This window comes from Micropterus dolomieu, linkage group LG22 (assembly GCF_021292245.1).
Source record: "Micropterus dolomieu isolate WLL.071019.BEF.003 ecotype Adirondacks linkage group LG22, ASM2129224v1, whole genome shotgun sequence".
Lineage (NCBI taxonomy): Eukaryota > Metazoa > Chordata > Actinopteri > Centrarchiformes > Centrarchidae > Micropterus > Micropterus dolomieu.
Window position 1 is genome coordinate 20,404,159 of NC_060171.1, and position 25,302 is coordinate 20,429,460.

The 25,302-nt window shown below is 42.7% G+C and overlaps 3 protein-coding genes across 9 annotated transcripts in view; 1 reads left to right on the forward strand and 2 right to left on the reverse strand.

The window, feature by feature from the left end:
* Positions 1-18,020, forward strand: part of LOC123961414 (serine/threonine-protein kinase WNK1-like) — a 36,515-nt gene extending 18,495 nt beyond the window's left edge. For 6 of the 7 annotated variants that reach the window (XM_046036792.1, XM_046036787.1, XM_046036791.1 and 3 more), the window contains 26 exons: positions 1,882-2,054; positions 2,330-2,550; positions 4,168-4,325; positions 5,536-5,624; positions 5,713-5,932; positions 6,076-6,177; positions 6,321-6,699; positions 6,825-6,988; positions 7,463-7,546; positions 7,931-7,966; positions 8,403-8,534; positions 9,775-9,854; positions 9,945-10,107; positions 10,195-10,311; positions 10,620-10,733; positions 10,843-10,891; positions 10,992-11,135; positions 11,262-12,178; positions 12,284-12,358; positions 12,494-12,607; positions 12,720-13,062; positions 13,677-13,848; positions 13,975-14,162; positions 14,326-14,472; positions 14,571-14,800; positions 14,898-18,020. In XM_046036792.1, the coding sequence (XP_045892748.1) occupies positions 1,882-2,054; positions 2,330-2,550; positions 4,168-4,325; positions 5,536-5,624; positions 5,713-5,932; positions 6,076-6,177; positions 6,321-6,699; positions 6,825-6,988; positions 7,463-7,546; positions 7,931-7,966; positions 8,403-8,534; positions 9,775-9,854; positions 9,945-10,107; positions 10,195-10,311; positions 10,620-10,733; positions 10,843-10,891; positions 10,992-11,135; positions 11,262-12,178; positions 12,284-12,358; positions 12,494-12,607; positions 12,720-13,062; positions 13,677-13,848; positions 13,975-14,162; positions 14,326-14,472; positions 14,571-14,800; positions 14,898-15,284 (4,998 nt within the window). In that variant the 3' untranslated portion in view covers positions 15,285-18,020. The remainder of the gene's footprint in view (positions 1-1,881; positions 2,055-2,329; positions 2,551-4,167; positions 4,326-5,535; positions 5,625-5,712; positions 5,933-6,075; positions 6,178-6,320; positions 6,700-6,824; positions 6,989-7,462; positions 7,547-7,930; positions 7,967-8,402; positions 8,535-9,774; positions 9,855-9,944; positions 10,108-10,194; positions 10,312-10,619; positions 10,734-10,842; positions 10,892-10,991; positions 11,136-11,261; positions 12,179-12,283; positions 12,359-12,493; positions 12,608-12,719; positions 13,063-13,676; positions 13,849-13,974; positions 14,163-14,325; positions 14,473-14,570; positions 14,801-14,897) is intronic. The other variant, XM_046036794.1, reaches the window with a different exon arrangement.
* Positions 1-25,302, reverse strand: part of LOC123961427 (zona pellucida sperm-binding protein 3-like) — a gene marked incomplete in the record, with an annotated part of 791,580 nt that overhangs the window by 497,486 nt on the left and 268,792 nt on the right.
* On the reverse strand, positions 18,682-23,352 carry rad52 (RAD52 homolog, DNA repair protein). The gene is made up of 12 exons (XM_046036834.1): positions 23,200-23,352; positions 22,892-22,962; positions 21,787-21,888; positions 21,121-21,214; positions 20,963-21,030; positions 20,716-20,834; positions 20,442-20,517; positions 20,117-20,349; positions 19,811-20,001; positions 19,338-19,418; positions 19,014-19,247; positions 18,682-18,926 (listed from the first exon to the last, which is right to left on the reverse strand). Exons 2-12 carry the CDS (start codon positions 22,943-22,945, stop codon positions 18,865-18,867), a joined length of 1,314 nt encoding a protein of 437 aa, XP_045892790.1. The 5' UTR covers positions 22,946-22,962; positions 23,200-23,352; the 3' UTR covers positions 18,682-18,864.

A 25,302-nucleotide genomic window follows, 5' to 3' on the forward strand; every position in this document is an offset into this window, starting at 1 on the left:
ATATGACCACATTACTCCTATTTTAGCTTCATTACACTGGCTCCCAGTATGTTTTAGAATTGACTTTAAAATTCTATTGATCACTTTTAAAGCTCTTCATGGCCTCTCGCCTTGTTATATTTCTGACCTTTTAGTCCCATACACATCAGCACGTACCTTGAGATCCTCGGGCAGAGGTCTGTTGTCTGTTCCAGAGTCTCGACTGAAAACTAAAGGGGACAGAGCGTTTGCTGTCAGGGCCCCGAGGCTCTGGAACAGCCTGCCCGAGGAAATCAGGTCGGCTGAGTCAGTGAACTCTTTTAAGTCCCTTCTTAAAACATACTTTTATAGGAGAGCCTTTCCCGATCTAATTTGACTTTATTTTATCCCTTTTATTTTATTGTATTTTACTAATTTTATCTTTATCTGTATTTTAGTCTTTTCAATGTTTTCATGCTTTTATCTTGTATTGTTTTTGTATTATTGTCTCTTGGGTATTATTGTCTTTACACTTGTTAAAGCACTTTGTAACTTGTTTTTGAAAAGTGCTCTACAAATAAAGATTATTATTATTATCTCCACTGCCTTAATTCTAAATAGGAAAAAGAGGCTACAATTTGCAAGAGCTCACCAAAATTGGACAGTTGAAGACTGGAAAAATGTTGCCTGGTCTGATGAGTCTCGATTTCTGTTGAGACATTCAGATGGTAGAGTCAGAATTTGGCGTAAACAGAATGAGAACATGGATCCATCATGCCTTGTTACCACTGTGCAGGCTGCTGCTGGTGGTGTAATGGTGTGGGGGATGTTTTCATGCCACACTTTAGGTCCCTTAGTGCCAATTGGGCATTGTTTAAATGCCACGGCCTACCTGAGCATTGTTTCTGACCATGTCCATCCCTTTATGGCCACCATGTACCCGTCCTCTGATGGCTACTTCCAGCAGGATAATGCACCATGTCACAAAGCTCGAATCATTTCAAATTGGTTTCTTGAACATGACAATGAGTTCACTGTACTACAATGGCCCCCACAGTCACCAGATCTCAACCCAGTAGAGCATCTTTGGGATGTGGTGGAACGGGAGCTTCGTGCCCTGGATGTGCATCCCACAAATCTCCATCAACTGCAAGATGCTATCCTATCAATATGGGCCAACATTTCTAAAGAATGCTTTCAGCACCTTGTTGAATCAATGCCACATAGAATTAAGGCAGTTCTGAAGGCGAAAGGGGGTCAAACACAGCATCGGTATGGTGTTCCTAAGACAGACAGACAGATATATTACATTAGTAAATAAAAATAATTAGCACTTGTAGTAAGGTATTATTAACCTATTTCTGATTAACCTATTTATTCTAATATACTTTTTGTTTGTAGAAATTAGCATATATGCAAACACTAATGACCGCTACTGACCTTTCTGTTGACAGTGAGAGAGACAAAGGTCAACCGCGGGAAATGTAACAAAAGAATACCGCGAAATTCAGTGCGGTGAAAATGACAGTCTATGGCCAAAATAGGTAAAATTAAAGGAAAAGTCAGGTACCAGTAGGATTTCAGCAAAGTTATTGCAGATATAAAATTCAAAACGGTCAAAATGACCATCATAGCCGTTCTAGTGTCAATGCATTGTTATAAATGGTCATTAGACCAAGTGAAAATGTATACATCCATAATAGAGCTGCCCTCTGTGGTGTGTAAACATTTACATTAGATTTATTCATTTAGCTGACGCATTTATCCAAAGCAACTTACAATTGCTATACATGTCTCAGGGACACATTGGTAGATGGGTCACAGTGGGGAATTGAACCCGGGTCTCTCACACCATAGGCATGCAGCTTATCCATTGCGCCATCACCACCCCATCTTTATGTATTACCTGTTTGTCCCCTGCAGGATCGTAAGCTGTCAAAGTCAGAGAGGCAACGCTTTAAGGAGGAAGCGGGGATGTTGAAGGGACTACAGCATCCCAACATTGTCCGCTTTTATGACTCCTGGGAGGGACCCTCCAAAGGCAGGAAGTGCATTGTACTGGTCACTGAACTCATGACTTCTGGCACACTTAAAACGTGAGTCGCAAACTTACAAACATTAATACAGAGCTCATACATACTTTATACCCTAGGGCTGCACCTTTTTTTTTTGTTTTTAGAGCAACCCAAAAAAGTATCATCCTGATTAATTATAAATACTCTGACCAATATTTCTCATATTTTAGGAAATAAAATATTTGTCAGTTGTGCTCGTTTTGTGCTCTTATAAGGAAGTGTACAGAAAAGATTACATTTCTTGCAGTATTTGTTTCCTTGAGAATATGTGAAAATGATAATCTATTCTCTTGTAGATATCTGAAGCGGTTCAAGGTGATGAAAATTAAAGTTCTGCGGAGCTGGTGTAGACAAATCCTCAAGGGGCTCCACTTCCTTCATACTCGGGCTCCCCCTATCATCCACAGGGACCTTAAGTGCGACAACATTTTCATCACAGGCCCAACAGGATCCGTCAAGATTGGAGACTTGGGACTGGCCACACTCAAGCGTGCGTCATTTGCCAAGAGTGTTATAGGTACGACCCCAAAGTCATTTCTACCTCTTGGTTCCTGTCCTGCTGTTGGGCAGTACCCTTTTCTGAGGTCGTAATATGTTTGTATTGAAAATGACTTGTTTTTCTGACGATGTGGTTCAAAAACAGACCACAGCGTTTCAGCTGTCTCTCAAACCACAGCTCAAATGGAGGCCAAATACTGTGGTAATCTTAGGCAGATAACCACAAGGGTTTCTCTCTTTGCACACACACAGTAACTCTATCAAGTTTGGTCATTGTACAGAATATTTCTGTTCTAAGAAGAAAAAGAGAAGGTTTTTTTCCAGGCACCTACTGAATGTAAGTAGCGCCTAACGTTTCTTATACTGTTAAATATTAATATAATAGTTGTCATGCCTTCTTGCAGGCTAACCTGGCCATGGCTAAAGGTATGGCCTTTGCTTCTGTCTTAGACTGGTCTTTGTTCTGTGGTTTGGAAATATGTGGTCTGTTTGCCAGTTATGTTTAACATCTCTTTCTATGGGTTTGCCTCAACAGGTTTTTTTTTTTCTAGTTTGTGTCTCTTACTGTCTTTTTAAAATATTGCAGGACCGCAGAATCTTTATGCTTCATCTTTGTGTCCAGGGAGCTCTCCCCACTTTCTCTCTGTCAGCCTTTTGTTTGTTTTCTTTTTTTCATTTTCTTTTTTTTTACTTTCACGTTGTTGGGTATGTTTTTAAAATGTAGGCTCTAGCCTCAGCTGTGCCCCATTCTGCTGTTTGGAATGATTAGGGTACTGCTGGTCATTGAGTAAGTATGAACTTTTATGGGCCTGGTAAGTCTGACAGTGTGCTGTAACACACATCAATTTAAAAAACAATTACATTCAAATAACAATATGAGTTTTTCTGTGTAAGACCTGAGATTGAATGTAAAATTATCAATGTATACAACAAGGCTGATGTGCAATGACACACTGCTTGAGCTAAATAGCTAGCTATGGGATCTGCTTCTCTCAGCCTTGACCGTTAACAGTTTGCTCCCGCAGGTCAAGAAGAGGTGGTAAGTCAGACTTCAAAAGGTGAGTGTACTAGAAAAGACAATGTTAATGTGGTTGTAAGGTAAGGTCTTGACACAAGTTATTTCCATAGCTAGTCATATTTCTCTTACTGAGATCATTGGCAACTCTTTTACCAAATTACACTGTATTCTGGCGTGGGTATTATTCTCAAGTGCCTAATTTTAAAGGTATTTTTTAACATTGTAAATAACATTCATTTTGGTTTAACAAGTGTGTTCTGCACATTGGGTACCTCAGTCTCATTCTTATATTCCAACATGTTTAAGGTCTTACACAGACAAACACGTGCTTTCTTCTCTGCAGTCTAACTGAGCCCATCCTCTCCTTCCTTTTTTGTTTTCTGTCTCTTTTTTGCTTTCCTTCCCCTTTTCTTTTTTTTTTTTTTTCTCTTTCTCTCTCTCTTCCAACTTTCACCTCACAGGTTCTACTCCAGGAGATGTCAACAGGCTGGTCACTCTTCTCATCCTCCTCTTCCTCAACCCCTCACGGGTTAGAGGAGCAGAGGGGCAATGGGTTGTGAGAAGCCCACTCAATCAGTAAGGGCGTTCGAGAGTTCTGAATAGTTGTTTTGATTTAAGGTACCCCTGAGTTCATGGCGCCTGAGATGTATGAGGAGAAGTACGACGAGTCAGTGGATGTGTATGCCTTTGGAATGTGCATGCTGGAGATGGCCACCTCAGAGTACCCTTACTCAGAGTGCCAGAATGCTGCACAGATCTACCGCAGAGTTACCAGCGTAAGTCTTCTTTTCAACCCTCCATGACACCCCTCTGCCCTGCCTTCACATCTTCCCATGTGCCAAGAAGGCTAGTGTCCCATTCTGGAATGATTTTTATATTCCTCCTGACACCTCTTCATCAAGCTTATATTATGTTTCTTTCTTTTAGTATTGTATTTCACCTCTTAACTTGAGTGTATTCCTGCATCTCCCAGATGATGTACCTATCGCCCTGTTTGACAAACTTAGAAAACCTCCAAGAGAAAACATGTTATTTACACTAACACCTCATACTGCTTTTTTCTTTCCTTTTTAAATATGGTATTATGTTGGTTTATCATGTAGACCTGAGGCGTGGAAGTTTTGATAAGAGGTTGAACAAGCACAGTACTACTGGTTCAGTCTTGTGATGACGCCAGAAGGGCAGTAACTGTAATAAAACCCACACATTTTTTATTCACACAGTTCATACAGGCTTACTTTTGTAATGCATAGTCACTGATATGATTCATACATTTGCAATTACATGAGTCTCAGATAAAAAAAGTTAAACCTGTTCCTAGATTGTTATCTACAAAATGTGCCTTGAAATCTATACCAATACCCTCAGCTTATTAACTGAAGTCAAGTACAAATACTGAAGTCTGATGATTCAACAGAGGATTTTTTTATTTACCCCCACAGCCAAGTAAGAGTTCTTTAGCTCTGTTTATGAGCCACAAATGGCTCATACTGCAGAACACCAAACACAGGTGACTCAGCTCAGAAACAAAGTGCTATTGTGGTGTTGAGCCTACATTCAGTTAGTGTCACATGCTCTAGCTTTACAGTAGTATTCCTTGGGGAGATGGGCTATTGTTCTTCCTGTTCTGTCATTCAGTTCAGCTTTTCAGCCAGTCCTCCATTTTCCTGTTGCACCATGCAGTTTCCTGTTGCTGTTGTCTTAATTCTGTCCTTTAACATTATTTGAATGGTTTGCTGTGGGGGATTACATTTCTTAGGAGAAACACTTTCCACATCATAATTTCACTTCATTCCAAAACACAATTGAAAGAGGAAGGTAGTTTCAGGTTGTAATGATCTCAGTCATCTGGAATATGACAAATGTGTATGTGGTGCTAAAGTAGTCTCTGTGAAATCAACAAGGTGTATGGGGTAGTCTCCAAAAAAAGAAACAGTCAGATGAGTAGAATACCCATTCTCATTCAGGGCTCTGTGTTTCCTGTAGGGGGTGAAGCCGGGTAGCTTTGACAAGGTGGCCATTCCTGAAGTGAAGGAGATCATCGAAGGATGTATTCGCCAGAACAAGGATGAGAGGTCTCTAACTTTAGACCGCACTTAAAATTTTAGAGTGTTCTAGCTCTCCAGGAAAACACTTACTCATTTGTTGTCTCCCTCTATTTAGGTACTCGATCAAGGACCTTCTGAACCATGCCTTCTTCCAGGAGGACACAGGAGTACGTGTGGAGTTGGCAGAAGAGGATGATGGAGAGATGGAGGCTATTAAGCTGTGGCTGAGAATTGAGGATGTGAAGAAACTCAAGGGGAAGTACAAGGACAACGAAGCTATTGAGTTTTCTTTTGACCTCAACAAAGATGTCCCAGAAGATGTGGCTCAGGAAATGGTGACTTGAGCTTTTAATACTTTAAGCAGTATTTTTAAAATACAACACCTCATCAATACTGCATGACAAATGGAAAAAAGAACAGTTGGCTTAAAGGGTTTCATTTGAAATGTTAATTGATTGTACATCATGTCTTTGTGTAGGTTGAGTCTGGTTATGTGTGCGAAGGTGACCATAAGACCATTGCGAAGGCCATAAAGGACAGGGTGTCTCTAATCAGTCGGAAGAGAGCACAGCGGCAGCAGGTTTGTCCCTGCTCACTATAGTGCAGTATTATTTATGTTTGCTTTGCTTGAATTCTTATCTCCCTGTGCTGTGATGTTTAGATATTGTCAATCCAGTGCTCTCTTGAGGGATTTTAATACAATTTTTGCTGACTGTCTTGAAGGTCAGGGAGGATCAAGAGAAGAGAAGACTGGAAGAAGAACAGCAGAGTCAATTGCTGCCAGCACAGCAACCAGCCCAACAGGCAAGCCCGGAGGTGCCTCAGTCCCACCCAGTGCCACAGCCTGCAACTTATGTCTCTCCACAACCAAACCAACACAGCATGCAGATGTCCACCCAACCTGCATCTCAGCAGAGCCTTCAGTGCTCTAACTACAACACACCTCAATCAACCCAACTGAGCGACATGGCACAGGGGGTCCCTTTTGTTCCCCACTCAACTGGGCAAGTTCCACTTCAGGGCCAGAACGTGGCCACCATCCAGCCAGAGTCAGAGGAGCCTGAGACTGACCAACACCAACAACTACAGCACACTGGAGGAGGTGTGTATCGAAGATGATTTAGAGTCAAATACACCTGCAGCCCACTGCATGATAATTAAAGGGTTTGATTTATTTATTTTTTTTAAGGAAAATGCATTTAGAGACTTCTTGTCCCCTTCTTATAGCCAGTCATATGGGAGACAGACTATCTGGTTCCACCGTCCTTCCCGAAGCCCAGCCTCCTCAATCTGGAGTATCCTACAGCTCCCCTCCCAGTCAGCACCTTCAGCCCCAGGTGTCATGCCCGCAGACACAAAATGACCAAACGCAACAGCAGCAGTTGTCAGCGGTGAGTCATGTTGAAAATAGAAATGAATCAGATGATTTCCCCATGGTATCTGTGTCTCAGAATTAAGTATACAATACAACTTACAGACTAGGTTTTGTTTGTCCATTCTTGCAAATTTGGCCTCTGTGTTTTGGGTTTTTTTTTTTTTTTTTTTTCTGTTTTCCCAGTTCCCTTTTCACTGTAGTTCTCATCCCTTATGTTGACAGTGTAGGCAGCCTCACTGTGTCTGTACACCTGACTAACTACTAAGAGTTGACTGTAAGAATGAGAATCCTCTCCCACAAACATGGCCAGTTGTGTTTAGGAATTGAACCTGGGGTCTTAGTCTTGGCCGGCAGGAACTTCTGTGCCCATTCAATACACATGCCCCTTGACCTATATGTCTTTGCTCGTAGTATTTTATCCTTTATCTCTTGTTTGTTTTTTGCCTCAATTTCACCACATGTGGTGTTGTTTCGCTCTGTATTGCATTAGGTTCAAGCCCAGATGCAAGGGGTCCAGCCTGAAGTTGTTCCTGTTGCGCCCAGCAGCCAGTCTGTTCCAGTGGCACTTCCACAGGTATATATCTTACTGCATGTCTTAACACCAAATAAAAAGCATGGTTTCACTGACATCTGGTTAAAAGGTTAAAATCTATCTATCACCTAACAACACACCTAATACCTAAGCAATGTCAGGTTGTACTAAACACACCCTAACACACCTCTGTATCACTGCAGCATGTGAACTTCAACCAGTCAAGGTCTGCAAAAATACATTGTTTTATTTTTTTAAGAGGTGTTAAGTTAACCTTTAAAGACTAGATTCTCTGCTACAGGTGGCTGCCTTGAAAACAGCTGAGTCCCAAGTTTTCCAGTCTCTAATGCTAAATTTTCATTAGTTAGCTTTTCTTTTCATTCTCAAGTTTCTTATTCTTACGCTGTTATGTTTTGTTTCTTATAGTATGGAGTTTACTACCAACCATCGCTTCCCCCTCAGGTAGATAAAATGTCCCATTTTCCTGTTACCACTTTTAAATACACCGACAGCCTTTCAGATGTTCTGGGAAACAATATAAGCGTATTGTCTATATTGGTCTGCATGGTAGACTCAGCCTTTGTGGTTAATTCACACAGATGCTATAGTTGGCTCTCAGTAGTTTATAAAACATGGAAGTGCAGTGTCATTAAATGTTCACTGGTTAATACTTTGTCATCCCACACTGTTAAATAAATTAATTGTCTGACTTATGCAGCTATGTTATCCAACAGGTAAGTGGCTTTGGAATAGAGCCAAAGTAAATCTCTGAAAGATTTAGATTAGAAAGAAACCTGTTTTTCCGAAAGTAGTCTAAATGTAACTATGTTTTTATCCCAACCCATTGCTGAAACGCTGACTCTGATTTTATTCTTGTTTCTGCCACTCCATCTTATAGATCCCCCCCCAGCAAGTGATGATACCCCCATCCTCTCAGTCGTCTCCCCCCCAACAGCAGCAGACAGAGAGCAGTTCTACTCATCAGAGCTCTACAGTACCACAGGCACAGCCTGGAGTTCAGCAGCTACAGGTGAGACAAACACCTCCCCTGCTGGCACTTAACGCACTAATATATTTGATCTTGCTTTAAGACATACACTGAAATATGTAGGCATTTAACTCATTCCACTGTTTCGCTTGACCATATTATAGTATGAATTTTATGTTCTCCATTTTTATGTGTGCATTCTTTCTAAATCTTTATTTTCTTTTTTCTTTTTCTTTTTCTTTTCTCTGAACACACAAATCTCATTACCATGGCTGTCCCCTTTTTTCTTCCACTTTTCCCCTCTGCATGCTGCATATTCCTGCATGACTCTTAGTCTTGGGCCAATGATCCAAGTCCTCCTATCATGTCTCCTCCACTCAACGCAGAGCACCTATACTTCCTCTATCAGGCCTCATGCCTCTCTGTTCTGCAGGTACTCTACAGAGCACAAAACAAGAATGTGTGGGTCGGTGTATTTAGGTCAGGTGTGAAGCATTTTGTTCACACTTTGTTGCACGGTTCCTGTTTCTTGAGGGGGTGGGTGGGTGTGTGTGGGTGGGTGTGTGTACATTCATCCTCAAAAAATCAATATCTTTAGGATGCAAATTTTAAATATTTTTAAATGGAAAATTAAAATATTTGTGTAAATTTTATTATAGAGCATCAATAAACATATGATTAACATAAGGAGGGGCGGTACTTACCAAGCTCCAAAATCCCTCAAATTTACAGTGTTTGTTTTCAACAGTTACATTTTGACCAAAAGGCAATACATACAATTTCATAACCTTGTGGCTGTTCAGACAACAGCTCAAGAGATTTACTTGGAGCTTAAAATCCTCCATGAAAACAGTACCTCCAGTAGATATAATCTGTATGCATGTAATGCTTAAAAGACATTTTATCACAGTTCTAGAAGTCACAGTATTGTAATTACCCACAGGGCTGAAACTGCAAATTGATAAAACAGCAGTAACCTATGTAAATGAAACTAGTAGCCTTGCCAAGCACTGCAGAGAAAAATGGCCACATTCCGAAGGAAATGAAATGAAAACCCCATTTCACGGCGATATTTACAGTCTGCCTGAGAGCTGAATAATGGCGTTGCAAGTTTCACCAGGTTAAACGGCTCCATCTGGTGGAAAGTCTGGTCTAAAACATGCCTTTCCTTGATCATCGTTAAGTGTGTGAATCCCTAAATCATTTCAAAACAGTAATCCATCAATGATAGGACTTTCCGTTTTGAGATTTGCTTTTGACATTAAGGGTTTCTGTGTTTCAGGCCTCTGTGAGTGTTCCTCAGTCAACACCAGTGGAGCAGCCGGCAGGATCCCCTGCTCTGGTGCCACAATCTGTAGAAAGGTATGTAGGAAGTTAAAAAACTGCAGGTTTCATCAGCACTACACAGTGTGTCTGATCTCTCTTTCTCTCATGGGTCCATTTCTCTTTCAGCTGCCTGTCGGATGCCGCTTCAGGTCTCAGTGACGGCAATGATGGAAGTTCTACATCAGGAGGTCGGCATGAGGGGCGCTCACTGAAGCGTCACCAGCGGCGATCCGTACGCAGCCGCTCCCGCCATGAGAAGACTGCAAAGGCCAAGCTAGATGTTCTCAGCGTACGCATTTGAACTGATTAGATCATTCATATTCTGTCTACAGCTCTGTGTCGCTAAACTGTTTTAACCTGAATGAATGTTTTGCAGATCTCTAATGTAGGAGACAGAGTAGCCGAGTGCCAGCTAGAAACGCACAACAGGAAGATGGTGACCTTCAGATTTGACCTCGATGGAGATAATCCAGAGGAGATTGCACAGATCATGGTAGTAGTGGTTCTCTAATTTTTGCCACTCACCATTAAGGAAATGTTAATTGTCTAATGGTTGTTTTGTTACAATAAATAAATATTCTCTACAAACAGTTAATACACACTACATATACATTTGCGTGGCTACCGTTCACAAACTCCCATTGAATTGGCGACACACAGTGACAATCCACTGTCACTTAACATAAAACAAGAGCAAAGATTGTTGTCCTTATTCCTTTTTAATATCTGTGAGACCATGAATTAATGTTCTCACAGCATACATAGTTACGGTAGCTGAACTCCTTTTGCTTTCTGTCTCAGGTTCAGAGTGAGTTTATCTTGGAGAGTGAGCGGGAGTCCTTCATTGATCAGGTCCGTGAAGTCATAGAAATGGCTGATGAGAAAAGAGGGGGCATGAAGGATGGCTTTCCCCAGGTATTTCTTAACTACACGTCATCTCTTTAGCCAAATACCCATATTGATAATCAAGATCGTCACCTGCTTAACCTGAGGACATAAACACCTGCATTTTATCTCTTTGCAGATGGGTGATCTCCAGCAACAGCCTGAGCTGTCTGTTCCCATGCTGCCAGGTTAACAAACTTTAGCCAAAAACACAGTGCTTATTGTCCAGTTATGTATTTCCAATGTCCAACTCCTTACACTGGACATGTCTTTTTACCTTTCTCTCAGGCATTTCTCCCAGCACTACAGCACAGGTGGTGCATTCGGCAGGACGAAGGTTCATAGTCAGCCCTGTGCCAGAGTCTCGTCTTAGAGAACAGTTCTTTGGCGCTTCTTCTGCTAATACCTCCTTTGGAGATGAACCTGTCCCCGGTGAGAGAACAGTTTTGTTTCATTCCCTGTGGAGTTAAACTGTCCTCACTGTTTAGTTCCTCAAATAATACATTTGACACTGCATAATATTTTCATAAAATGACTTCCTCCTTTTACATTTTCTAGCTCCCTCCGTGACGTTGGGCCTTTCTCTGTCTGCTCCATCTGGGACTCTCCAGCAGGCTTTCAGTAAAATGAAGCAGGCTCGTGTAGAAAGATGCAGCACCCTTGACCCCCCTCCTACTGAGCAAGAACCAGGCACTGTCCCGTCCACTGAGGCTGGACTCAGCCCAAACTCGAACAATATCCTGGCTCCGCCAGAAGTTGTTGCTCCCACCACTAGCACTACTTTTCCTGCTGTGTCTCTCACATCTACTGCAACGTCCTCGCCACCTCCCTCAACTGGGAGGGTTTCCCCACCACCTAATCAGTCCCAAACTCCAGCTGCCATCGTCCCTCCCTCAACTTCCGTCCAAGCAGTACCTGGACCTCAGCTGAGCACAACTGTCTCTTCTGTAGTTAGTGTTACACCCAGTAGTACTGGCATTGTCCCTGCTTCAGAGCAGCAGACTTTTAATAGTGCTGTTACATCTTCTCAACCTACGAGTTCGTCTATCCATGTGCCACAGCACTCAACCGCCCAGTGTCAGCCTGTCCCCATTTCTGCTCAGCCCCCTCCTCCCAGCTCTTTACCCAGTCAGAGCCAGGTTCAGCCACAGCCAGTGGAGTCAGAGGGGGCTGAGCTCCAGACGAAGATCGCTGGAAGAGATGATATCCAAGCTCTAGATAAGAAGCTACGGTCTCTCTTTCAAGACCAGAGCTCTGCCTCATCCTCCTCGTCAGCGGATCCTAGTCAGAATACTGACACAACCTCTCCTCCTACTGGGACTACTTCCCCCCCACCTGGAGCCGCCCTGGTACCCCCATCTAACCTTCCCCTCACCTCTGGGGTGCAGGGTGTGCTGGGCCCCACAGCCACCCCAGGACAGGGTGTCACCCCAGCAGGACATGCACAGACACCTCCAACTAAGCAAAGGGCACAGGTTAGTGAAAACTGCAGTATCCAAAAATAAATCCAAAATGCTGTTTATTGTGATTATTAGAAATATTTTGACCTGACACCTGTCTTTTAAAAAAATTTTTTTTAGACTTTACCTACTGGTTTTGATCAAGCTGCTACACCTCCATCTGACCTTGTACCCCCATTTCCTGGACCAAATCAGGTGAGCTCTGAGGTGTTTCTGTGATACTACTTGCTCTACTACTTTTGTAGGTTTTTTAAATTAGAACAGTGTAAGTGTACACAGTACTACTTAGATTGTTCATTATATTCTCTTTGTGTGACTCCTTTGTCACAGCAACCCTTGGGTAATTTGGATGCTGAGTTGAGGAGAGCTCTGAGCCCAGAGACTGTTCAGGGAGGTAATAATGTCCAACCTCCAGCAGCAAGTTTCACTCTGGGACGTTTCCAAGTAAGTTTTAGTCCCAGCTTTAAATTTTTCTGGTTAATTGAGTCTAAAACAGGGAATCCTTTTAAACCATGGGCTTAGTTCATTAAAATTGTAACAATCCTTTCTTTATCAGGTGTCTGTTGCTACTGATGGTGTGTCTAGCAGCGGTCCAGGTCCCTCGAACATCGTTTCCCATCCACCCGTCACTGCGTCCTCTACCTCCTCCTCTACTTCCTCCTCTTCTTCCTCTTCCTCCTCCTCGTCATCATCTCCCTCCAGTCCAGAAAACACCCTCCACCGGCCACCCTCTCTGTCCAGAGGAACTTGTGTAACTGACGCTATAAATGGAGCATCATCTCTCTCTGCTGGTCCTGCCAGTCAGTCCACCACTATTGGGCGCTTCAAAGTGTCCACGAGCACCAGTGCCACATCTGGGCCAACCGCCGGCTCTAAAGTGGGACGCTTTTCCGTCACAGGTGCGTACCAGGTTCACAGCAACTTAAGTTAGCTTTGATTAACTTGTGTTGCACAGCTCACATTAATACTACACAGGGCCCTACTATAGTATACTAAGTAATATTGAGTACCATACAAAACTGATGCTTCACACTTCACATCTCACCAGTTATTTCACTGCTAACACTCAAAGTAACTGAACAGACTAAATGAACTTTAGTAAGTGTTGGATGACCATTTAATCACAGCCATCTGTTGTTTCCTTTGATAAGTGCCATGATTTAAGCGGTATAATTCAATCTGAATATTTTATAGAATCATCATCATGTAGTGTCATGCACTCTGTGGAGGCATCTTCAACTCATTCAATATTATATCTGATTGGTCAGATGCTGCAGTGGGAATTATTAATTACAGCTTTGATAACATTTGCAAATTCAGCAGCCTTATCTAGCTATTGAGCTTGAAAATCCATTATGTTCTGGTCATATCAGAAGATAATCCCTGCATTTGGTCATTTAATTTGAATGAAACAGATTTTCTTCATCCTGTGCACAGAACACAGATGTTTAGGGTACATTTTTAAATTATGTGTATATTGCAGTAATGGCTTTATGTGTTTAATTCCCCTCAGTGACCCCAGCTCCAGCAGCAGGCTCCAGTCCATCACATGGCAGTGGAATGCAGAATGGGCCCTCATCCTCAATCTCTGATCCTCATAACGCACATACCCATTACAGTGGTGACAATGACGACGACTCAGAGGACGAAGCTTTGCAGAAAGAAATTAGCCGTCTCAGAGAAAAGTAAGTGACATGTTCATAGTCCCACTTCACACCACTTTCATTTCCTTTTATGACTGTTGTTTCACAGCTCAGTAGACATGTTTTAACATATCAGCATGTTGTCTGACTTTCATCTCCCGCTCACAGACACATGATGGAGATCCAGGCCTTGCAGTCACGTCAGAAAGAGGAGATAGACGCCCTGTTCACACAGATGGGAAAACATCCTCCTCATTCCGTCTTTTCCCCTGCTGTGGCGATGGCTGGAGGTCGACGTAGGCGCAAAAGCCACAGATCTGCTCGCAGTAGTGGACAGCCCAGCCCCATACACTCAGGTAAGGACAGTGAACTACTGCGGTTTTGTTTTTTTGGCTGTCAAGACAAAATTAATATTTAAAATTTGTATTTTATGTACATGCTATACCACTTTATTGCTGAAGCTGTTGAAATGATATGTACACACCATTGTGTTCACATTCACATGTTCAATATCTCCAGCCTCAGCTCAGAGTCTTCATGGTTCAGAGTCCACTCCAAAGCAAAGTACACCATCAGCAACAGAGGCATCACAAGCAGTTAGCGGGTCATCCATACAGCCGCTCAGATCCTCTCCATCCATGCCCAGCCTCAGTAGTTGTTCCACAGGTATGTGCAAGCACTTAATCTTGTCACGGTGAGCTACTTAAATGTATTGCCTTAATGTATTTTCTACTGCACATCTCACCTCTCGTCTTGTTTCCCAGGATCAAGTGGGACCAGCTCAACAAATGGTTCAGGCCACTGCCAAAACCACTCTACTTCCCTGACCCAGGCGACTGGACCGACTCCTCATATCTCTCACACACAGAAGGGCAAGGGCACCTTCACCGACGACCTGCACCAACTGGTGGATAACTGGGCCAGAGACGCCATCAGCCTCTCCCAGTGCAAGAAAGGTCCTAAAACTGGAGCACAGGCAGTGCTGGGACATGATGTAGGCATTGGAGCATTTTATGACTGTATGGCCGAATACAACTTGCTGTCATAATAGTCCTGCAGATTCAGTAGTAACACTCTTTTCTCTATTACAGCTTATCCCTCCAGCCAGTATGGGCCGTAAATTCTCAGCTCCTGGCTACCTCTGCCCAACCCTTCCCACGCCTTCAAGTACCACATCCACCAACACCACCCACCTCCCCAACCCAGCCAATCCCTCTGTCCCTTTGGGGCCTCGCAAAGGCTCTCTGGGCCCCGTTGCCCAGGGGTTTGGATACGCCTCAGCCCCGTACAGTGCTCCTCAGTGGGCCGGACCCACAGGCACATGCCAGGTCAGCATGCTTAACCCCGGACAGCCACTAACACAGTACCAGCCACCCACGACAGCCTCAGTGTCCCTGCACCAAGGCTACCACATGGGAACCACACCAGCCCCCCAGAAATCAGTCAGCCCCGGAGGGTCCAACCTGAGGCCTACGTAGCCTAGTCAGAGCCGTGGTCCAGGCTGAGTGCAAGGGCCACACAGAGTGGAGTGAGCAGACAGACGTTGAACGAGAACCACTAGCTCGCTTTGCTGGTTAGATAGCTGGATACTGTACTTTTCATTTTTATTTCAACATTTATTATTTGTTTTCTCTGTAATAGAGTTGACCTGTGTGGTTCAAGTCCTCTCGGGCAGAACGAAATCTGACTGGCAATTGGAGGGAGAGTGCAATACACATTCACAGCACAAGAGTCTCGCACTGCTATTGGCTGTGGAATTGAGCTGTGACGAGTTGGTTGGTCATGTCTGGTGATGTAATCACCCACAGGCATAACCAACAGCTGCCAAAGATGTCTTGAAAGCAGACGTTGCAATGTCATCATTCCTTTTGAAGAGGAGAAGGTAGGAGGGATTCTGGTTCACATCCTTACTGGTCCTGACATTAAACCGAGCTGGGACTGAAGAAAGTTTAACTAATACAACGCGTATACACACACACACACACACACACACACACACACACACACACACACACACACACACACACACACACACACCCCCTGACTAAACATTAACCTGGTTAAGTGACTTTGAACGTTAGATTAAGTTGTCTCAGATAGTGAGGGAGGGAGTGTACAGAAAGTGGGAGATCAGAGTGGGACAGTTGGCGTGTTCCAGATGGATTAGAAAAGTGTGACTGGTGGAGTTGGAAGAAGAAAGACAGAGTAAGTTGGGCAGGCAGAGTGTAAATGATGGGTTACAGTATGAATATATCCCACTGGGGACCTATTAAGTAAAATGCAATAATGGCAAAGAATAGATAAATTGTCCCGCGTAACTGTGGCCTTAATCCCCAAATACATTTAAAACATTGACTTTGTACATATATATTTCTTCACTGGGTTATGATTCCATGTCTAGCATATTTATGTCCCTGTGAAAGTCTGGTGTCATTGTGACTTCAGTTGTCTGTACATACAGATTTATTATCATACTCATTTATTCTTCACATCTGATATGTAAGCCAGTAGATCTGCCATGTAGAAAAGCATTGTCCTGGTGTTGACCACCATTCAGAGTTTGAAACTAAGAGTTGATGCTGCTGTAAATCACGATCTGGGTAGAGAAGTTTTTCTTTCTTTTTAACACAAGAACTAAATCTTGATAAGAATCCCAAGTCGACACATCATTTAGTGCTTAGCAACTGAGATATAAGCAGCTCAAAATCTGTGAATCGTACCACAAATTTCCTCCCAGTTGTTTACACAGATGGTGCAAAATACACAGACAGGTTTTTGGTGAAGTCTTGGCATGTTAAATGTCTGCGCTCATAACATTTAGCAGTCACCTCTTAAATCACAAGTGTCTGGGGTTCTCTCTTTCTGTGGTCTGTTTTTGTAAGCGTATATTTAAAAAAACAAAAGACAAATGTTCTTTATGGACCTGTATTCAGCCATCAGATTTTGATGTTGTTTCACTGTAATTATTATTAAAGGTTGTTAAACAACATGTAGTTAAAGGAATATAAAAAGTGCAATTGCAGGGTTGTTGTTAATTGGTATCCTACCCACCACGCAGGAGTGATCCTGCAGTCTATTAAGCTCCTGTCTATGACTGCCCTGCGCCCTTTTTCTATTTTATTGTATATATGTTAATGTGAGGTAAATGCTTTCACGTAATGCTCAGCCACTAGAGTAAGCCTGTGGTGATCCACTCTTTCATGCACATGCACTCTAACCTGTAAACATGAGGAACACTTTAGTGCCTTGCATCCTCACTAATGACAAGTTCCAGATGCATCTAGTCCTGTCGCTGTGACTGTAATGCAGAAACCCAGTTACCTAAACCTGTACACGACATAAAAAATGCAACAAGCATCCCCCGTAACTGTCACACGGCCAAGTCAGAGGACGTTAACACTAGACACCACACACAGGACTGCAGAACAAAGAGCACACTGAGTTATGTGGCAATGTTTCTTTTCTCTCTAGTTACATTTGTGTTGGTTGTGTAATCAGCTGTGTATTTATATTTGGCTCATGCGTACATGGGTTTGGCTGACTTTAGTTTCTGTGGATTTATCATTAAATTGTTTCATAGAAGCTCTTGTTCAGGCAGCAAGTGAGCTGTCAACTTTGGTCTCACCACCTCACGAGTGCCATGCTGTCATTGCGATTCATTCGCCTGCGTGTAGATTGGACGAATAGTTAAACTTCTCTAGAGAAAAAATAAGTTACTGCAATGCAGAATATGCAATGTTTGAAGTTTTAATGGGACTGAGGGGCAATGAAAACATTTGCATGCTGATGAGGGTCGTTACTGACTTGAGTGGTTTTGATATTGGAATATTAGATCCTTTTTGTTTTTCTTCTTTGCCTTCTCAAGTCATCACAAAGTGTTGATCTGTTCATTTGCCATTCACTAGTATCATAGACACGACTTCACTATCAGCATATGATTTCTGCATGATGGCTAAACTAATTTAATCTTACAAATGACAACTCACAACGGGCCAGTGTACGGCACAAGCTCACAACAAAGCTTAAGGTCTGTGTTACTAGGCTAATAGCAGTAATGATCACAGACCAGTACTGTTTGAGGCTACTGGCAACGCAGTAATGTCTGTTGAGCTCTTTTATCCCTCCTTACTGACTTCCTGTGATTCAGTGTCTGTTTTGTGTATGTTTTTCACATTGTACAAAATGTAAAAACAAATAAAAATAATATCAAAACACTTGTCATGCTTATTATAATTTATATGACCAGACTGTGCTTTTACTGCTACTTACTAAGTCAACACTCCTTTGGTGGGAACTGGGATGTTTTCATCTTACAAATCCTAAATAGTCTACTTCTTTACAATATTAAAAATGTAAGCAGGTAGGTTGGCCCAAACATCTTGGAGAGCTACCCATAGTCCTGTGGATTTAGCCTCTTTACGTAATCCCAGACAGACTCGATCTTGAGATCAGGGCTCTGTGGGGGCAGTACTATCACTTCCAGAAGTCCTTGTTCTTTACGCTAAAGATGGTTCTCCACGGTCCTCAACATTAGCCGTTTCTTTGTGCATCTATAAGAGCTGCCTTGAAATTTCTGCCTGATGCAGAATAACTACTTTGTTGTGTAGCTGCGCTTAGTCTTGCCATGGTGGATGACTGTTTAAGTCAAAGGGTGGTCACGCCAAATATTTGATTTATATTTTTTCTACTGTTCACTCACTTTGTATTCTGTTAAGTGATAAATATAATCTAAACTTTTTTTGGAAAGCATTCTTACTTTACAGCTTTTTTTTTTTTTTTTTTACACACACACACACACACACACACACACACACACACACACACACACACACACACACACACACACACACACACACACACACACACACACACACGACTGATTTATGTGGTTATGCTTTTATTTTTTACAAAACCAGGTAATATTTCTCCAAATATTGGACATAGCAGCAATTCATAGCAAAATGAACTTAATGTCTACACTGAAATAAATAAAAAAAAGAAAATCATGGCTGGATTCTATAAAGTGTTCAGGAAGCTGTGGAAGAGCAACATCAAATTTCAAGTGTCCAGTCGGCGTTTCTTCAGGTACTGTCCTTGTCTGTACGGACTGACAGCTTCACCTGTAAGGTTGAAAAAGTAGATTGAAAACCACAAAATTCAGTCAACAGCTCACTAACAGATCAGTGACTCTTCTCCTGAAACCTCACCTGTTCTCGCCTGATACTGGAACGGATGTTGAAATCTGGACTGGTCCTGTCCTCTGCTGTATGACGAGGCCTCGTCTGTAGGTCTGCCAGGAGCTCTCTGAGGGGTCTTACTGCGCGTCTGCATCTGGTGATTCCCGGGCGTTCCGGGCCGGAGTCCTCTGGTGGACGGGGCGCCTGCGGGGACATCCAGCTCTTCAATCCCATCCAGAGTGAAATCCCAGAACTCAGGATCATCTGCAGAAAAAGATAAACCAGTAGCACTGAGTGAGGGGGCTGGTAGAAGGTGAGGAGTACATTGAGCCCTCTGGTGGCGGCTTATAGCACCTGCTAAATACTCATCCCTGCTGCTGGGCTTCCTGTGTCCAGCCAAGGTGTCGTCACTGAACGCTGATACACCTTCATGACCTGGAGGAATGGAAAAAAAAAAACCACACCAGAGAAAAGTAAGAGTTAAACTCCTAAAAGTTACAAATAAAGACACTTTAAACCAGCTTTCTCAAACCTGGAGGCCACCCCACACATGTTTCAACGTCAGTGATACTCTGTCACATTTATGTGCTTAATTACACAACCTATCAACAACAGTTTCAGCAGTTTCAACAGAGTTGGATTTGGTGTCTTTAAATGTGACAGCTTCCTCTTCAATCTGGAAACAGAAACCCGCTATTCCCCAGGTAAGCAATTTCACACAGTGTTACTGTTACGTCCTGTCCAGTGAAAGGCCGTTTGAGTTTGAGGTTGCTGCTATAAAAAGGGAGTGAAATCACTCTGAAGTATGTTACACATGAAGCCCTCACCTCCACTGGATCCTCGTCCAATAGTGACATCTGTGCCCTCAGACTTGGCCGGGTCCTGGTGCTGCTGCTGCCTCTTTGCCTCCATCTCCCTCCTGAACTTCTGCTGAAGCTGCTGCTGTCGGAGTTTCCTCAACTGTTTGGGGTCTGAATGCGCTTCAGACCCGACAACGTCCACCGAGTCCATGACAGGTCTTACAGGAAGAAACAGAGGAAACGGATCGGAGGTGCTGCACATTTGGATGCGCAAGAGACAGAGATGGATCAAGGGCGCCGTTAAAAACAGAAACTAGACCCACAGCTGTTTACCTGGAGCAGACGTTCTCATGGTCACTGCTGGGAGCAGAGCCAGCAGTATTAGGAGTATGAACATCCGAACAGTTCTGGTTCTGATTGAGGACTCTGGGCTCCAGCGGCTTCCTGCCAGAAACAACCGCACATACACACTTTTCCTCCTGGACCAGACTGGAGACCCGGGCCTTCTCCACTGATGGCTCGCCCTCACAGCGCTTAGTCTGGGCTGGGTCTAGAGGAGGAGGAGGCTTCATGTAGAGGAGAAGTGACAAGATTCAGCATCCAAAGAATTTTTTTAATGAAAATAAAAACAAAAAAAAGTGTATGCACTGCATCTGACCTCTTTGGGGATCTTGTTAATGGCTTGGAGGTATTCTTTATTCAGGATGCAGTTTCCAAGAGCATTACCGAAGCATCTCAACAAGACCATCGACAACAAGACCAGACAAAAAAAAAAAAAAAGAAAAAACACCACACACACACAAACACACACAAATCTAATATCAGCAAAAGCAGTCAGTCTTCTTATAGCTAAACATATTTTAGAAAACCTGTTCTAAATTATTTTTTCTGAATAGTTTAAATTGATAAGACAAAAATGTAAATTCCAGTACTTTAACGCTCTCTTCATGCCATCAGTGACAGCTTCCTTTCTCGCCTTTTCCAGTGACAGAGCTTTAGACTTCAGTCCTTCGCTGACTCCGTACCCTACATCCTCATGAAACGACCCGTCCTGGAGGAAAAGTATGCGTTACACACAACTTCACGTGGAGGAGAGAATACATAAAACATTTCAAGTTAAATTAATCTCCATCTTGTGAAAATAATGCTGAGTGAATAAAATAAATATATTTATCTAACCTTCAGCTGCACTTTGACAAACGCGCTGACTCCGACATAAAACTTGCCATTGATGAGGTCGACAAAGTCTGTGAAATGGAAGTGTTTTGTTAGTCTCGCTCTGTGGCAGCAGCTTGACTTGAGTTGATCCTCTGGCAACAAGAAGCTGTGAGACGTACCGACGTTCTGCTGAGAGATGGAGTGAGACCATCCGTTGTATCCAAACATCTCATTAGCCAAGCTGATTACACGATGCCCTTCAATATAGCACACCTGGAAGAGATCATTCAGGTGTTGAGATATATAAATAAATATATGAGAGCGAGAGAGAGAATATCTAAGTAGGACTGGGAGATATATGGCCAAAACCTTTATCACTATAAAAATTTCAGATCATTAGATATCACTAATTATCATGATAAATGTCAAATAAATAATATTTTCAAGTTTACAGGTAGATTTTTGCTCCTGAGTGAAGAAACCAGATGGTTAATTGTGGTCTTAAACTTTTATTATTTATGTCAAACAGTGGATCACGTAACAAAAATTTTCAACAAATATGCATGAGTACAATTAAGTAAAATCTTTTTGAGTCCCTTAAAAATAAATGTCTATCTCTATTAATTCATTGAACATTAATGTTGTTATTGTGGAAAATTATATTGCAATAATTATCATTATTGTTTTATTTCCCAGCCCTATATCCAAGTGAATCCAAAGAAATCACATAACATACATGAAAATGCATTTGTGCAATAATGTCACCCAGCTGAAAGACATACATAACTTTGCTTGTTTGCACCATTTCACACGAAGCAAAGGCAGAGAGATAAACAAAGACTTGCCCTCTGTCCTCCCCCAGCCACTCTGGTGCTGATGTACTCTGGTCCCAACTTCTGGCGCAGAGCGTTTTGCACCGCCTGGTACTCATCAGCTGTGTAGGTACACTGACCACACAGTCCAGTTAGGAGAGCAAAAAACAGACAAACCACACACACACACACACACACACACACACACACACGCGACATAAGAAAAGGACGGGTGGTTTTTCAATGAAACCTCATTCATCTCTGAGTAACCCCTTCACCCCAATGCAGTCACAATACCTTCTGGTGTCACAGAGCCACAAGACTTTAAAGTTTACAACATCGTTGGACAGGTTGGAGCAATGTGTTACAACATTATTATTTTGTGCATTCAAACACTGGTCAAATCCATAGACCTGTATTTTAAATTCTATTGGAGATCCCAAAGTTACGAGGGTGAAATTTGTATTAAATGATGGACAAGACATTGTTGGAGCGGTGCAGCCATGAAAACATGGAGTCCTGGGTTTAAATATTCACTCGCTGTAAACGAGCTTCAGTGAAGCGTTGAGATACTGTCAGACAATGTGGAATCTTATGGTTTATCCAAACTTAAAGCTACTGAAAGGGGACATCAAATGAAACTGGATGATAAGGGTTCAAATTACTAAATTCTTTAATTTATTTTTCTCATTTCACTTTTTGGACTGTGGGTGACAGACGTGTATCCCAGCATGCACCAGGTGAAACATTGAAAACCACCCTGGGACAGTTTGTCAGTACATTACAATCCAATCAACTTCTATATCAGATGCATAGGTCCATATCAGTAAAATAATACACAGATACACTCTCTCTTTTGCATGCTGACGTGTTTAAATCAGTGTGTTCAGTCCACCTGAACAGAAAAGCAACGGGAGAAGATCCAGGCTGGGGAGAGAAACACACCTTTACTGTGATAGAGACTGACACACTTGCATGACTGAAAAAACCCTGGATTTCTCTCATAACTTTAACATCTGTAGGACGGTGAGACCGGTGCAGCCTTGCACTACCGTTAGTTAATTCAATCTGCACACCTGAGCCTCACTTGAACGAACAGGAGCTTTCAGATAAAGGAGTAGTGTGCTCTGTAACCCACCTGTCCGAAGCACTTGGGTGCAGAGCTGCTCCTCTCTTCGGCGTTACTGGACATGATTTCAGAGCTCTCCTCTAAGACAAACAGAAACGGGCCATAGTTAATGTAGCTAACGCTAAATAGCAGGTGTTGTCAGCTCTCATAACCGCCCTCTATTCCTCTATTCGTGCATAAGGGAAACTTCCTTTTTAAAAGCTAATGTGAAGCTAACGTCTGCAGCAGGTCAAACTGGCTTTACTTTCAATATTACATTAGCCGTGACCATAAGCTGTTGTTAGTTAGTTTGCGCATCCACATAAATCCAAACTCACTCGTTAAGATTCCTCACAAGTGAGTTTTGTGTTGAATTAGCAGCCGGGGCACCGAGATATGTGGTACGTTAGCTAAACCAGACGAACATCTGAACTTCCCGCTCTGACAGAAGGAGGAGGAGTTTATGCTGCTTTTGTGTCCTGTCGGAAAACATGAAACTTTAGTGTTCATTTTGTCATGGCGAATTTTATTGTTTCGTCAACACTCGTGGTTTTATGGCACAACCAGCCTTAATCATTAGTGCGTTATCCCTGATCTCTTCTGTCGATGGTGCACATGATTATCAACAATAATACTAAATTAGTCTGATATAGATCGCGTTTTTAATTACTTATGTGCCAATTTATTTATTTCTACATACAAATGTTAATATGAAACAATGATATTTTCTCCATAGCTTCCATATAGAATGACTCAGTGACTTCAAAGCAATACTAACAATTATTACAACACATAGTAGCATAGTGGCAGTTCATCTGCGGGCTTGAAAATGGGAATTTACGAGACAGACCTGAGTGAACATTACATTTATGGATCAGGCAGATTCAATGAAGAGATTCATAATAAATCTGATACGCGCCATGTTTTTCTCATCTACTGTTACTTGGGAGTGGTTGTAAATTCGTAATAAAGGACAATATGTAAAATTAAAAAGGATATTTAATGTTTCCACATTTTTTTTCTTAATTTCAGTATGTGACTTCCACTATTAGGCCTCCCTTGCTTTTCACACGTTTTCACTTAATTATCAAAGTCTTCTTGTCACGTGACAGAAACGTAGCCGATTGTCCATTTGGGTTATACAGTGTGTTTATGTTAATGTGCTCCTGGTTTACTGCGTGCATGTCATGGTTTGGTTTTTGTTTGCCAACCAGACAAAAAGGTAGCCTCATATATTTACTGATATATTGAGGAGGCAACCGAAACGTGTGCCTCAGTTCTTATTGCGTGGTTTTTATACCAGTGACGTTTCTCACGAGACCCAGTTATTTACATCACGACCCATAGAAATAGGGGATTATTTGCAAAATGCTTTGACAGATGGCAAAACACCCACTGTGTTACACGGCATTGGGGTCAGTCCTGGATACTATGCTTTTATTACTACCTCCCACTCTGTTTATGTAGCCAAATTCATGCATGAGACCAAAGCAACGTGGCACGTGCAGGCCTTTCTTTCTCCAGTAATGTCTGCGCACCTGCATGGAGCCCAAGTTGTGCTATAGCGCAAATAGCATCCAGTAGCTCCTGTTTTTATTTGTAGAGGGCTGCGTGTTTGGTGCTACGTGCCAGTGGATCTGTCTCCGTCGGCGTTTTAATAGCCTGTTTGATTATCAAGATGAAACATGTCTGTCCAGAGCATGACAAAACTCGTGCTTATGTGTTTTTTCTTGAACCCCCCTCCTTTGCATAAAGCTATAAACCACAGTGCGCGTACACGTGCTCCTGGCGGCCGCGTCCAGGTTTGCTTTGCATCTCGTCAAAACAAAGCGGGGGCGAGCCAGAGAGAGAGAGAGAGCTAGCGAGCGGCGGAGCATGCTTCATGAATGAGTCCCCCTCCACCACCGCAGGTCGGACCCATCCTGATGCCCGTGTGGGTGCGCAGACCGGCGGGGAACAGTAGAGGAGCCAGTTGCTGATGAGCCCGGACAGCAAACACATCCCCTCTGTACTACATGAGCGTTTCATCCCAACAGGAACAACACGACAGGATCAGGAACGGTGAGTGCGGGCTACAGTGGGCGGGTAGAGGCGCATGACATACGGCAACTTTGTGGCCATTATAAGAGACTACAGCTTTTATCCATCGGTGCCCACCTAGGTTTGTACACGAGGCAGTCACGTTGCTTACAGTGGTACTTTGCCCCATTCTCTCGTCCACACAGGTAGAAAAAATAGAAAAACATCCACGTACGCACGACTGCCTGTATAGTCCTCCGTGTAGGACAAACATGGACTGTTGATTGCGCGTCTGGCCGATTGATTACCTATTTGGTGGAATAAACATGAGGGCGTTCGCACAACGGGTTAGGAACAGGCCAGAAGAGCGCCTGAGACTAATAGAAATTAAAAGTGGCTCTGACCGTAGTCGCCCCTAAAAA